Here is a 12,777-nt window from a genome sequence, read left to right as displayed (position 1 = left end):
CTTGAACAGGCATGATTTCTCAGCAGCTCATCTTCTGCCACTTCCTTTTTTAAATAGTTTAGATGGGTGAGGCACTCATTGTCAAGTCTCAATTACGGCAAGTAGCAGTGATGCCATACGCCGTCTTATCTGGAGGGGATGTGAACTAATGAGCGCTTGGATTATTGAAACTATTTCTGAAAAGTTTGGCAGGTCTCCCAGCTGACGTTAATCTCCCCGTCCTCACAGCACTGGCTGAAATACAGGGGGAAGCTGCCCACCCCCCAATAAACGTCAGATTCTGTAGCTATGCACCAGGCTTGCTGACACTGGCTACATCATCAACACTAGGAGCTAGGGGTGTGATTTACTGAGTTAGCGGCAGCATAAATAGCAGTGTGGCTGCAGTAGCATGGGTAGCAGCAGAGGGAAATGGCTCAGCTGTGCTGAGTACGTACCAACCAGTTTCAGGCGGGTTGTGCTTGGCTCGGCTAAGCCATGGTCCTGCTACTAGCATCTGTGCTATGCAGCTAGGCTGCTATTTACGTTGGCTCTAGCTCAAGGAGAGGAGTACGTGTACACAAGCAGGGGAATCACACCTGTAGCTCAACATGCGGATGTAGCCTTAAAAGAGCCACCAGCAAACGCGGTCTCGTATTTGAAGGAACATTAACCCAAACTGGATTCCGTGCTGTGAGTGAAAGGCTTCCATTTCAGTTAAGCTTGGATAGACTAGGATGGGCAAATTCCAACTCCCAGTGCTGATTGTGCGAATAGCTGCCAGGGTAAAATGTATTGGCTGGCTTGCTGGATTTGGGTCTGATTTTTTAAAGTTCTGTTTTGTGAATTTCATGCGTGAGAGATGCTGGGGACAGGAGTGCTGCGTGCGGCTTTAGAATCGCTGCAGACCTCAGCAGCAATGCATGCCAACCCACCCCAGTGCCTCAATCACTCTCTAGAGGAATCTCCTCCAAGTCCATCTCCATGGCTCAAGTCATAACTGGCCTGTCATGTGAGACTGCTAACAAGGGGACATCCTCATCAAACTGTGGTGTATTTTATAATGTGGGTCACTGTCTATTAAAACCAGAATTGAGATCTCCCCCTACAGCTCATCTCTTGCAGATCAAGCAGATAAGCACAGCCTGGCTTGGATTCTGACCAATAAGCTAGAAATGAAAGGTTCTGTATAGAGCTGGTTGAAAAAAATGCCTTTTTTTTCCCAGGGAAATTCACAAAAAAAATTAGTCTTTGCCAGATTTTCTGTTAAAATGTTTGGTTTTCAAAAACCAATTTCAGTAAAAATTCTTGGGTTTGAGGGACTTTTTTTCCATTTTTCACAAACCAAACCCAGAATATTTTTGTTTGCCAATATTTTTGTTTGATGAAAACTGTTTTCATAAAATCAAAGTTATCTGACAAAGCAAGTTCTAGCTGCAGTTCTATATGCCGTGCTAATCTGGAGTGTCTAATCCCACCATGCAATGCAGTTGTTGAGCCTAGGTAAAATTAGTCTAAGAGGAGAGAACACCTCACACACTCTCTGCTTACTGAGAGCACTAATAGCCTAACTTCAAACCCCCTTTGCTTGCAGGGAATTGGCAATAGGAGGGGGAAAGTAGCTTTGTGTATTACATAGTTTAACCTTGACACGTTCTAGCCTAGCCCATCAATGGAAGCTGAAGAAGCGACTGGCTAGCAAAGCCCATATAGTGTAAATATTTAAACAAAAACAATTAAGGAAGTCTTGTGATTTTGGGTACCCAGCTTGGCAGTTGGTCTGATTTTCAGATGTGCGGAGCACCCATAACTCCAAAAATAATGTTCATGGGAGCTGCTGGTGTTCAGAACCTCTGAAAGATCACTTAGTGTGTCTAGTTGAGCATCTAAAATTAGTGGCTGCTTTTGAAAACGTTTCCTTTCTCCACCCGCTGACCCAGTCAGGGCTGCAGGAGTCTTAGACAAGACCATAAACAAGTAAGGAAAAGAGCTGTTAACATAAGCACTGTGGCAAAAACCTTTTTTCAGAGCCACTATAGCTTCAGAGAACATCTACGTGATGTGCCAGGCAGGTGGCGGAAGAAGGAGATTTTGAGAAGCAGAGCAAAGGAAACGTCTATGAATTAATAAGGATACAAAGTCTCCTGGGTAAAGGAACATGCACAGTAGGAGCAGCCATTAAAACCTTTCCAACAATTCAGCCATGCCTGTAGTGTGTTATGGGGTAGTTTTCAGAAATAGTCAGCATTCTTCAACCAAAAAATGAGAGTCTACTACTCCTGAGAACAACAAATAACTCAAGTTTGAGCTAGACGTAGTGGAGACAGATACTGGCAAACTCATCCTGAACACAGCTGTGCCAATGTACCACAATTCTTATCTTCAGCACTAGCTGCGATTGCAGTCCTGGGTCTCACCCAGAGCTCTGCCAATACACCTCCATCCTGACCTGCTTCGGTCCCTTACTATTCCAGTCCTGCCATTGTCCCAAGCCCCTCGGTCAGCTAATCCATCTCTGTTCCAACCTACGTAACCTCCTGCTATCCCAGTCCACAGGCTAGCTGTGTGAATACATACCTAGGATCTGGGTTGGGTTTGTATAACCCGTGCTGCTAATTCAAGCAAGCTAGATCAAAGCTAGCTCAGGCATGTCCACACATCCTGCAGTTCCGTCTCTGAGTGCAGTGTAGCTGTACCCTTAGACTCTTTGGAAAATCCCACCCTACACGGCCCGCCCAACACCATACAGCAATGACCCGATTATCAGAGGTGCTGAGTGCCTACAGCTCCCAGAGGAGTTAATGGGAATCAGAGCTGCTCAGAGCATTGGAAAGCAAAGCCCTACGTCACATGACTCCCTCTAGTCCTTCCTCCCTTCATGTTCCCTATCAGAGGAGCCTGTTATAACTAGCCTGCATGGCACTACTGGCCTCACTACTGGCCCAGATGTGGTATATTTTTACCTCTAGCTGCATCTTGGCATAGCTCCTGGTACTCTATTACAAGGCACATATTAGACTGGTAACCACCAAAAAGGCCACTGTATTAATGATGATTGATGCTCAAGCAACTTCATAGAACTTAGCTTATTCTCAGTGAAAAAGGAGCTTCAGTAATGGGAGCCGTACTTTCAATTTACAATTCCTTAACGTACAATGTAGCAATTTACAGTGGGCTTAGGTATAATTATTGTAGTACAATGCATTTAAACAGAACAACATATGTATTCGCTTCCCTTCTCAACTGCTTTTCCCGTTTACATGGGGGTTTGTAGTTAATCATTTGATGTGATGATATATAGTTATGTGACTGACTGTATTATTCATCTATCCTTGCAGTTCATTTATGTAGAATTAATGTGTGGTTAATAGTTAAGTTGTAGGATAAGGATAAGTAAGATGAAGGCCTTACATTGCAGCCTTACAGGTTCAGAAGAATCATCCCTATGTTAAGTACATTCTGGTCTCTAATCAACAGAGACTGCATTGATTTTTTAAGTAAGGCTAATGGTTTTACTGAGTGCCCCTTTCAGGGTCTCTGGCAAAGGCCATCACCCCAGTGGACTTTATAGATTTTCTCACTAGCTTGGACTTGTCATCCTGTCTTTTTACTGCATAAGAAGAGCAAAAGGAACTCTCCTATGTTTCCGACCAAACGGATCAAATGTGCACACGCTACTTACCACAGTGAAGAGCGCATCAGAAAAGTTAAAGAGTAAGGGGCATAACAGCAAGAATATATTCAACCCTCTCCTCAACACTAAGGGGAAGCAACCAGCTAATTCCCCATGGATGTTGGAAACCTATCCTAGAGGTCTAGAAGTGGCACAATGGAGCTAACTCAGTCCTCCCCCAAGCATTGAGCCTGCCAGGATGGTCTCTTGAGTTCTTGTAGCATCCAGGGTAGTCGATCCTTTGTTTTTGCTGGTTCTTCAGTTACGTTTGAAGATTTGAGCACACAGATTTTCAATGGAGCGGCCCTGTAGGGCTGCATTTGAAGTGCCATGTGTCCTGGATTTTCAAGGGATTGTTCCGATTTTGTCAGAGTTGAGCCCAAATCCTACAAGCCAACTTTGTAAGCTGCTGACTAGCCCCCCAAGGCAACATTAGATGCTTGTGAAAGATCACGAGTTGCAACAGGACAGTGCCCTGACTGTCAAGAGGCCACTTCGAAAAAAGTTGATGCAGTGTCATGACAAGTAGGGTCCTCCAAATGGGCAGCCCTCTGAAATGCAGAGCGTGCGCACACATATACAAGCATGCTGGAGGATATTAACATCAACTCCTCCAGGATGTGATACTGCAGGAGAGGGAGCAGAGTCTAGTGGTTAGAGGGGTGCCAAGCAGGCAGCATTCTGAGCAAAGCCTGGTCTACACAGGGTGACAGATAGAGCTGGTCTGAATGTCAAAATATGCTGTTATGCTGACACTTTAGCTTGGGTTGCTTTTGAGAGAGATTCTATAGCCTGGTGATATAGCTACTGGTCCAGCAAGTGGGAAATCTAGGTTCAAGTCCCTACTCCGCTCTGCATGGTTTAGCGTGATCTGGGATGAAAGACTGTTCTGAATGCAGGCCAGTATCCTAACCCCCCAGGCTATCAAGAGTGACTAACACATGCAAATGTTTCACAAAACCGCTTTGAAAGGTTTTGTTTTCATTCCAAAGCAGAATGAAAAGAATTTGTAACCTCAAAAGTTGCTGTGAAATGGAGTTGTCGTCCTCCGGTCTGTTCGAGTGATAAATGTAGGACAGTCTATAAAGAGGCTAATGGTAGAGAGTGAGAAAAACAGACACAAGTAGGCAGGGGAGAAAAGAAAAGATCCGTTATGTGAGAAGACACACGTGAAGGCCGTTTCAGAAGATGGCATAAGCAGAGAAGATGGCTCTCATACCAGGAGCCACATTGTGAGAAGTGACAGAGGAAACATATGCAAGAAGGCCCGAGCGAGTTGTTATATGGCTGTTTTAATTAACACTCTTCAATTTCTTGTCTTAACAGCTCAAGCTCCCTTACCTTCTTGATACAGCAAGTGTATGGAACCCCGCAAGCCAGAGGACCACTGCCGTTGCATGAATGGTACTGATTGACGTTCCAGTCTTTATATTCATCACCTCCACAACACGAGAACTGTGCAAACAAAAATTAAAAAATGCATCGTAACCAAGTGATAAATAACAGCATGTTTGTAGTAGGATAAATATTTGAAGCATTTAACTGAAGCTAACAAGAAGGGGATTCCTTATTCATGCTACCAGACATGGGCCAACTCTGAGGTTCTCTCGGACTCTGTACCATTCAGACTAACACAGCCTTATGTAATGTCGTCATATTGGGGTTTTCCCTAAGTCACGGCTTGAACTCAGTAATTCTGGACCTACAGTACAGGAGTCAGATAGAATATTTTTGGCATGGTCAGTAAGAATTGCAGAGGAAGGATAGGAGATTGTTAAGTTCACTTAGTTTCCGGCCAAGTGCAGCATTTACTTTTCCAAACTAAAGCAGCTTTCCAGATGACTAATCAGTCAGGACTGTGAGGTTAAGAACAGCCTCAAGATGGCAAGGCAGCCTTGACATGCCAGAAGCACTGAAGCAGAACAGGAAAGCTCAAGTAATTTTTTAATACTGAATACTTTCAACCCATCTGTACATATATCCTCTAAGCCCATCACTCCCCTGGGCACGGCACGGCACGGCACAGATTTCAAGAGCGTTTGTGGAACAGACATTACAAGAGCTCAAATTATTTCTTGCTCAATAGAGCAACAAACACAACTGAACAGAAGCAGGAGTCAGTTTGCTATGAACAATGAGAGTTACACAAAGTCCTTTCAGCAGCTTGTTCTTGAAGGCACAAAGATTTCAATGTAATATGCATTTGTGGATTTTCCTTCAGACATTTGGATACTACAAGAGTATGAGTTTGTGTAAAACTACAAGGCACTGCTGGCCTAAAAGACCGCCCATATGGCATCCCACTAGCCTGAGCTGACAGCTCACTTGCAGTAAGATCTCAAATACTGGACCTGCACTGAGATATGGTAAGCAACTCCCTTTTCTATAATGATCATCAGAGGATGGCCTCACATCTCTGTTCATTTAAAACAGGACAAATGACTGGAGAACATGCAGGAACAATCCTGCCAATGACCAAAAGGGACAAATGATTTGATTATATACATCTTTTTAAACACTAAGGTAAGACTTTCGCTCTTTCTATCTTTATAGCAGTGTCATATGGGGCTTTTTAGTGTATTAGACGGTTACTCTTTTTAGTCCAAGTGGTTAGTCAATATTTGGGGTCTTTTGGATTGTTTCCATTAGGAGAAGAAATTGATGAAAGAGTCAGGTATTTATTGCAATCCTATTTACAAAGAATGTACACAAATTCCTATTTCTCTGAACAGAGGAGGAGTCAGTTTCCTTGTTCACACTTCCAAGCCTCTTTCCAACCAATTCTCTGCCCCAAAAGCTCTCTCTTAGGGCCACGTTAACCATTGTTTCTCTCATTTCCTGGCTCTGTATTTATTTTCCTGCTCCCGGCTGCTTCTGACTTAGACAAATACAGCTCCACCGAATAATACCCAGCCCCTATATTTGCATTCAGTCTCCAGGGGAAACCCCCCCCCCCCAGATCACATGGCTCAGCTCCTACTCCAACCTTGCGCCAAGGCTGGTCTGTGATTTGAGTGGTGGCTTCTGTTGTTTCGGCTATCACTAAACATCTAGCTGCTCACTCATTTTGCCTGAGCGGAAGGCTACTATCGTGCCAACCAGCTTCAAGTTGGTTTGTGATTGCCAGGGGAGTATATCTTTGGTTTATGGGAAGTCACCCAACCTCCTGCACCAGAGTGCTAAATACACTGATTTTTCCAAGTGTTGACTTTTGACTTTTCGTTCTATTTGGCTTCCAAGGACTGTGTTATTCTCTCATTGCAGCTTTTCAGAGATTGGTACCAGAAAAAGAATGTGCTGGAGTGAGTTATAATTGTATAACTGACACTCAACTTGCAAATGAAAATGCAAGAAAAGCTGTAGAAGGGACATATTTTTCAAAAAATTACAGTCAGTTTGACAATAACTTTTCTCCTCTCTCCTCCCACTCTAGGGCCTGAGAACAAGATTGCATGGGCTAGTTAAGTGAAACGTAACTCATGATGATGGTCAGATTTACTGGCCTTAAATTAATCTTTTTTAGATAATTTAGTCTAGAAATAAAATTATTTTCAGAAGACTTGTAAGTGAATTTAGTCCTGGTTGAAGGGGCCAATTTGACAGCCCGAGAGACTGAAACCCTGTCTGTATTCACATGAGACACATAGCATAGGGAGTAGCACACCAGATTTCATCACGCTTTCCTCCATCTGTATGACTGGCCTCTGAATTACAGGGTCCACCCTCTAGGATCAAGAGGGCAGGTCGGTCTTCATGACTCAGTCAAAACCTGCAAAGACTAACAATAATAATTGGGACCAGTTTTGGAAGTGGTTTTAGTAATGTGGTCACCCATCCCCCTAGGTGCCACTACCAATAAGCTCAAATGAAGTTGAACAAGTCAAAGACAATGACTGAAAATAGTGCATAACTGAGATCCACGGTGCTACTTGTCCTGATAATTGGCCTCTGGCTAACCTGGCCCCTCAGAAGTGCGGTGTGAGCACTAGAGCAGACAGCTGGAGATTGGCAGGCTGGAGAACAGTATAGTAGCTTTGTTTGAGGCAAGTCTGTAATCCAAATTGTACGCCAACTTGTGTGCACCTTTGGAGACATTTACATTGAACCAATGCTTCTCTAATTAGGATCTTCGTTTCCTCTCTCCAATTCTAATAGATTTTTCATATTTTCTATGACTAGGACAAATAGCAGCTGCAGATTGGGTTGTTTTTTGTTTTTTATTTCCATGTGTGAGCAGATCTATTTCAGCCCAGGAAAAATCAGTCTTGTTAATCTTTCATTCACGTTGATCTAACTAGAGGCAACTAGGATATGTCCTTATTTCTTTCCCTTATGATCGCAATTAAGAGGTTTTATTTTATGGTCTTTAACTATTCTCAGTTGTCTCCGACACCCAGGCTAGCTGATTCCATTCCACAAAATGCCAGTCAGACTCCACTCTCTAATGGGGATTTCTCTCCCCAGGTCAAACTAAATTAGAGATCAGACTTACAGCTAAATAGAAGGTGGTTTTACTTTTTTCATATTCACAAAATACAAGAGAGAGTTCAAGGAAAGTCATTTTCTGTTCTTTGCAGGATGGAACTAAGCTCACACTACATCATGTTTATTTAATTGGGACGGAGACTGTTAAATGAGCTTGCTTAAATTTTTACCTTGAAAGAAATGTCCATTTGTTGCTGGCGGGGAAAGGTGTCAGACTGACAGTCTTGGATAACAGTCCTCTTATTACCCCTCCAAAGGCATTGTACAAATAACAGGAGGGCAAGTGTTCTGTCTTTCCCATATTACCTGACCAATATATTCAAGCCTGTTATGGAGAGAGGACCTCTAAAGAAGATAACGGAGTTCAGTCTCTATAGTCCATTTAGCTCTTAGCCTCTCTGCTCAGATTACATGTGACGGTGTCAGATGTGGTGGCGAGGAGTTTAATAACTGGTGTGTGTCCACTAGCAATTGGACCGAGACCATCAAATTCATTGCACCCAAACTGCTGAACAGGTCGGGTTGTTTGTCATTTTAATTAAAATGTTATTTGTCCAACACAAAGGGAAACCACATGCTTCCAACGTGAGGGATGCTGTATTTCAGAATAAGAGAAGACAAACAGAAGAAGAATAAACGGTCCATGAGGGAGCACCATGGAAGCCTCTCCTGTAGAATAGCACCCAGCAGAAAGCAGCCTTCTAAAAGTTTAAACGTGCAGAACATAAAACAAAAACGTAAGTGTATAACGACATACATCAGACATTGGTATAAGTGACATACTTGGTCCCAGTGGTAGCTTCCCTGATGTCAGAGTTTACCTGTTATGTCAGAGAAGAATTAGGACTACATTCAATATTTTACCCATGAGAAGTGTTCATTAAAGTTGCACAATGAATACATAACGAATAGAGACATTATACAAGTGGTGGAATCCAGAAGTCTGAAGATAAGGCCCAACTCAAATCTCATTTTCAGACATACCAAGACTTTGGGGGAAATTCAGAACTGGATTTGAACCTTGAAGTTCTGGCCTTCCCATAACTTTTCTTTTAAATCCACATTCTGTGGTACTAATAGACTTGGTGAGGCAGCTGCTTATACAGCCCGCCCACTGTGTTCCCTTATCCATTTCCAGAATCACAGTTTTGACTTCAGCTATTTGAAACACCCTTTTGCTGTTATGCTTATGGTAAGCACTTCCCACCGCCATAAACAAAATAAAAGTAACGCCCGTGAACTCGTCGTTCGATCAGTTGCACAATCCTGGTCGTTTAAGAACGAGATAGGGCTCTGTCATGCACATGTCTCCCATAAGCACCACATGACATGAGTGCACATATTGATGACGGATAGATGTCTGAAAATGCAGACCTCATGGCCCCTTTGGTGCAGTAGAGATAGCATCATGTCCCAGGGAAGAGGAGACATGGATTGAAACTTTGATTTGATCTCTCACCCTCCAAACCCAAAAGCAGTTGGCTCAGGCCCAGCTCTTCTGCCAACACCCCTCTAACTGAAATTTCAAACTTTGGGGAAGCTCAGATTTCCAACGTGCTGGCAGTGAGACAGAAGTGGCACACCTAAGAGCCTGGGAGGAAAGTTAAAGGGGGTGAACTGACCCGAGTGTGACACTTTGCTAAACTCGGAGTCTGCACCCACGTCTCCCAAGTAGAGCTGAGTGAAATGGATGAATAATGTATCTGACGGAAAAAAAATGCAGTTTTGGTCGAACCAAAACAATTCCTGAATTTGACACAAATAGTTTTGGCCATTCACAAAATGGCCAGAGGAGGAGAAGATGGGGGTGACTGTGCTGTTGCTGTTCCCCTCCCCCAGCCTTTAGCCAAAGGATTAGGACATTCACCCGGATGTGGGAGAGGCAGGTTTGAATACCCTCTCTGGGTAATGGACTTTTTCAATTCACCAAAAATTCTGAAAAATTCCATGTTGAGTTTGATTTGACTTTAAAAAATAAAATAAAATTTTAAAAAAAATGTTCAGACCCCAGAAAAGATTATTCACCTAGCTCTACTCCTGAGTCCCAGCTGACAGTTCTGACCACTAGACAACACTGCTCCTGATTTCATACTCCTGCTGCTGAAATTGGCTGGGTAGCTCTTGTGCCAGACTGTGGCTGTGTGAATTGGGGCCACCTAATCCTGAAGAGAAATGGGCACCATGTACTGAGAGGCTTCAGGCTGGGATGTTCACAGGTGCCCAAGGAAATTAGGTACCAAACTCCCATTGAAAATTCAGCACCTAACTCCTTCAGAGTCCTTTAAGGGTCTTAGCCCGACATTACCGGGTTTTGATTAGAACATGACTCCCTGCTTCAGGTACAAGGCAGCAGGTTAGTTCTGGTCAAACCCAATGTTATCAGCAAGCAGCTGAGCAAGAGGGACACAAGGGTTTTAGATTTCTTAGCAAGAACGCAAGTTGAGCAGGCAGATTAGCAGGAGTGACATTTTTGAGGCATTACAATGTGCTGATCCCCATTCAGTTCCGCAGAGAACAGGTTAAGGAAACTATTCCTGCGTCCTTAAGATACGGAGCAAGAGAGGACATTTGGCAAGGAACAGCTTTCCCCAAGGAATTTCAACCCTGTAAACTTCAGCCCTCCTTCTCACTGACAGGTCAGTGGCAAGGATCAACTGTATTCTCGGCAGACATCTCTGGTTCTCTTTCAGGATAGTGGAAAAAAAAATCTGGTTTTAAAAAAAAAACCAGTATATTGCTATTTTCTCTCTTCCCTGACTTATCCTTAGCCAGGCATTTATGTCCAAACCTTGTGTGCTGGGTTTTTTTTTTGTTTTGTTTTGTTTTTTTTAAAAACACAGCATTTACTTAAGAGTTTGAACCAAATCAACCCCGCCTCATTAGAAACGTATCTTCCTCCCCTGCCTAAACAGTGTTTAGATGATGATCCAAACTTCATGGCAGATACCTCTCAGTTGAATCCAAACGCTCTCCAAAAGCGTTAGAAAAGTTGAGACCTGAACTCCCGAAGTGCCAAAGAAAAGAACACCACATTGATCACCTCAAATATATTTACACAGACTGACATCCAGTGTAAAATGTCCATTTTGTTTTAACACTATTTTTTTATATTCTGTTCTGGACGTTGTATAAAAGTGTTATTGTGATACTTGCTTTGTAGAGAATATTTGACAGATGTCTTCAATGGTTAGTTGTAAATATACTGCAAATGCAGATCTTAAATAAAAACTATTTTGATCAAAAGAGCCAGCAGATCAGCAAGCTCCTCTGATCAACAACCCAGGTACATCCTTCTGGTATGAGATACAAGACTGGTATAGAAATGAGCTCGCTCTCAAGTACAAGACTTTGTAAAAATGCAAGGATGGTTTATTCAGGATATTTTAGAGAGAAATAACATGGAGAGATCTGTTACCAAGAGCAGTAAACGTGGGCTCTCTCACCCCCCTCCTCGCTTCACAGAGGAAAACCTCCATTTCAAACCCACACAAAGAATTACAGAAATACCGAAGAAAATTTCTTTTAGAGGCACTTTCAAGTCTTCTTCATTTAACTTAAAAGCAAACATGTATGGCTGGGAAATGTTTTGGTTATGACTAAGGGCTTGTCTACAAGATGCTGCAGTGTGGTCTCTGGGGGTTTGAATTGTTTGAATTGCTAATGTGTTGCTTGAACTGCCCAGTTTGTGTTGACGTAGGACTACCTTAATATGCACCCAGCCCCTTTTAGTTTGTGCCAGCATGGGCTACCTGGGGCAGTTAGAACACAACGCTTTAGAGCGTTCTACAGTTCACACTCACATAGATCACACTGTGGGATTGTGTAGACAAGCTCTAAAACTCATGTTTCCTCTTAAACCTTGTGAAAACCTTGCAATCCCTTAATGCTTAAAGATGGCACAAGCCTCTTTTGAGATGCATGTTTGCAAATATCTTCTCTAAATGCAAGCCTGCGTACAAAAACTTCTCGATACACATTATGTAAATAGTGAGATCGTTATATGCGACATTACAAGGTCATTTGATGCTAGAAGAAGCCATTGGAGTAGAGGATATTTATATTAATTGGGGTATTAATTAGGTATCTGGCAATGCCTAAGCAACTCCTTACTGGGAGCAAAAAAGACAAGAATCACCACGCTGAGGATCGGTGTCAAGAAAGGACAATAACATCTTTGATGACTGCCACAGAACTCTGCCCTCAAGCATGCCCCCTTGTGGCCCTGCAGCTACACTGCACACAGCCCCTCATGTTCTTTCAATCAACTACCCAGATTGAGGTTGGTTCAAGACACGTAACCCCGTTCATGGGGTCTGATTTACAAAGTCGTTCTACAAAGTGTAACTCACTCTGTTAGTTGTGCCAGATCTCGATGCTCTGGATCCACATAAGAATCTTGGTCAGCTCTTGTCCCAGTTCAGGAATGGAGCAGATAAATGCTATTGTAACTGAAGGTACCAGCAGCTTCTACTGTGAAACGCCAGTCTACTTAGACCATGTATTTCAAGTAAGATACATAAGCTAATCTTGGTAAATAGAGCGAAACAGTGGGATTTAATTCAAATTTTAAATTCTTAATAATTTATTAATTTGTCTGCCTCAAGCCAGCTCCTTGAATGGCGTGTTTTAAGTAACGGATT

The 12,777-nt window shown here is 42.9% G+C and overlaps 1 protein-coding gene and 1 long non-coding RNA gene across 4 annotated transcripts in view; one reads left to right on the top strand and one right to left on the bottom strand.

Moving 5' to 3' along the window:
- LOC311513392 (tetraspanin-15-like) overlaps positions 1-12,777 on the bottom strand; it is a 324,602-nt gene that overhangs the window by 77,802 nt on the left and 234,023 nt on the right. For both annotated transcript variants that reach the window (XM_084615195.1, XM_084615196.1), the window contains exon 8: positions 4,994-5,107. In XM_084615195.1, coding sequence (XP_084471321.1) covers positions 4,994-5,107 — 114 coding nt within the window. The remainder of the gene's footprint in view (positions 1-4,993; positions 5,108-12,777) is intronic.
- On the top strand, positions 5,918-11,272 carry LOC311513245. 2 transcript variants are annotated; one of them, XR_014709694.1, is made up of 3 exons: positions 5,918-6,175; positions 8,744-8,874; positions 11,050-11,272. It is a non-coding gene; the product is annotated as an uncharacterized lncRNA (long non-coding RNA). The 2 variants fall into 2 exon arrangements; XR_014709695.1 differs by having other exon boundaries at positions 8,703-8,874.

The sequence above is a fragment of the Lepidochelys olivacea genome (assembly GCF_965140295.1).
Source record: "Lepidochelys olivacea isolate rLepOli2 genome assembly, chromosome: 26".
NCBI lineage: Eukaryota > Metazoa > Chordata > Testudines > Cheloniidae > Lepidochelys > Lepidochelys olivacea.
The sequence above is the reverse complement of the archived record's forward strand: the minus strand, read 5'-3'. Positions and strand labels throughout refer to the sequence as shown.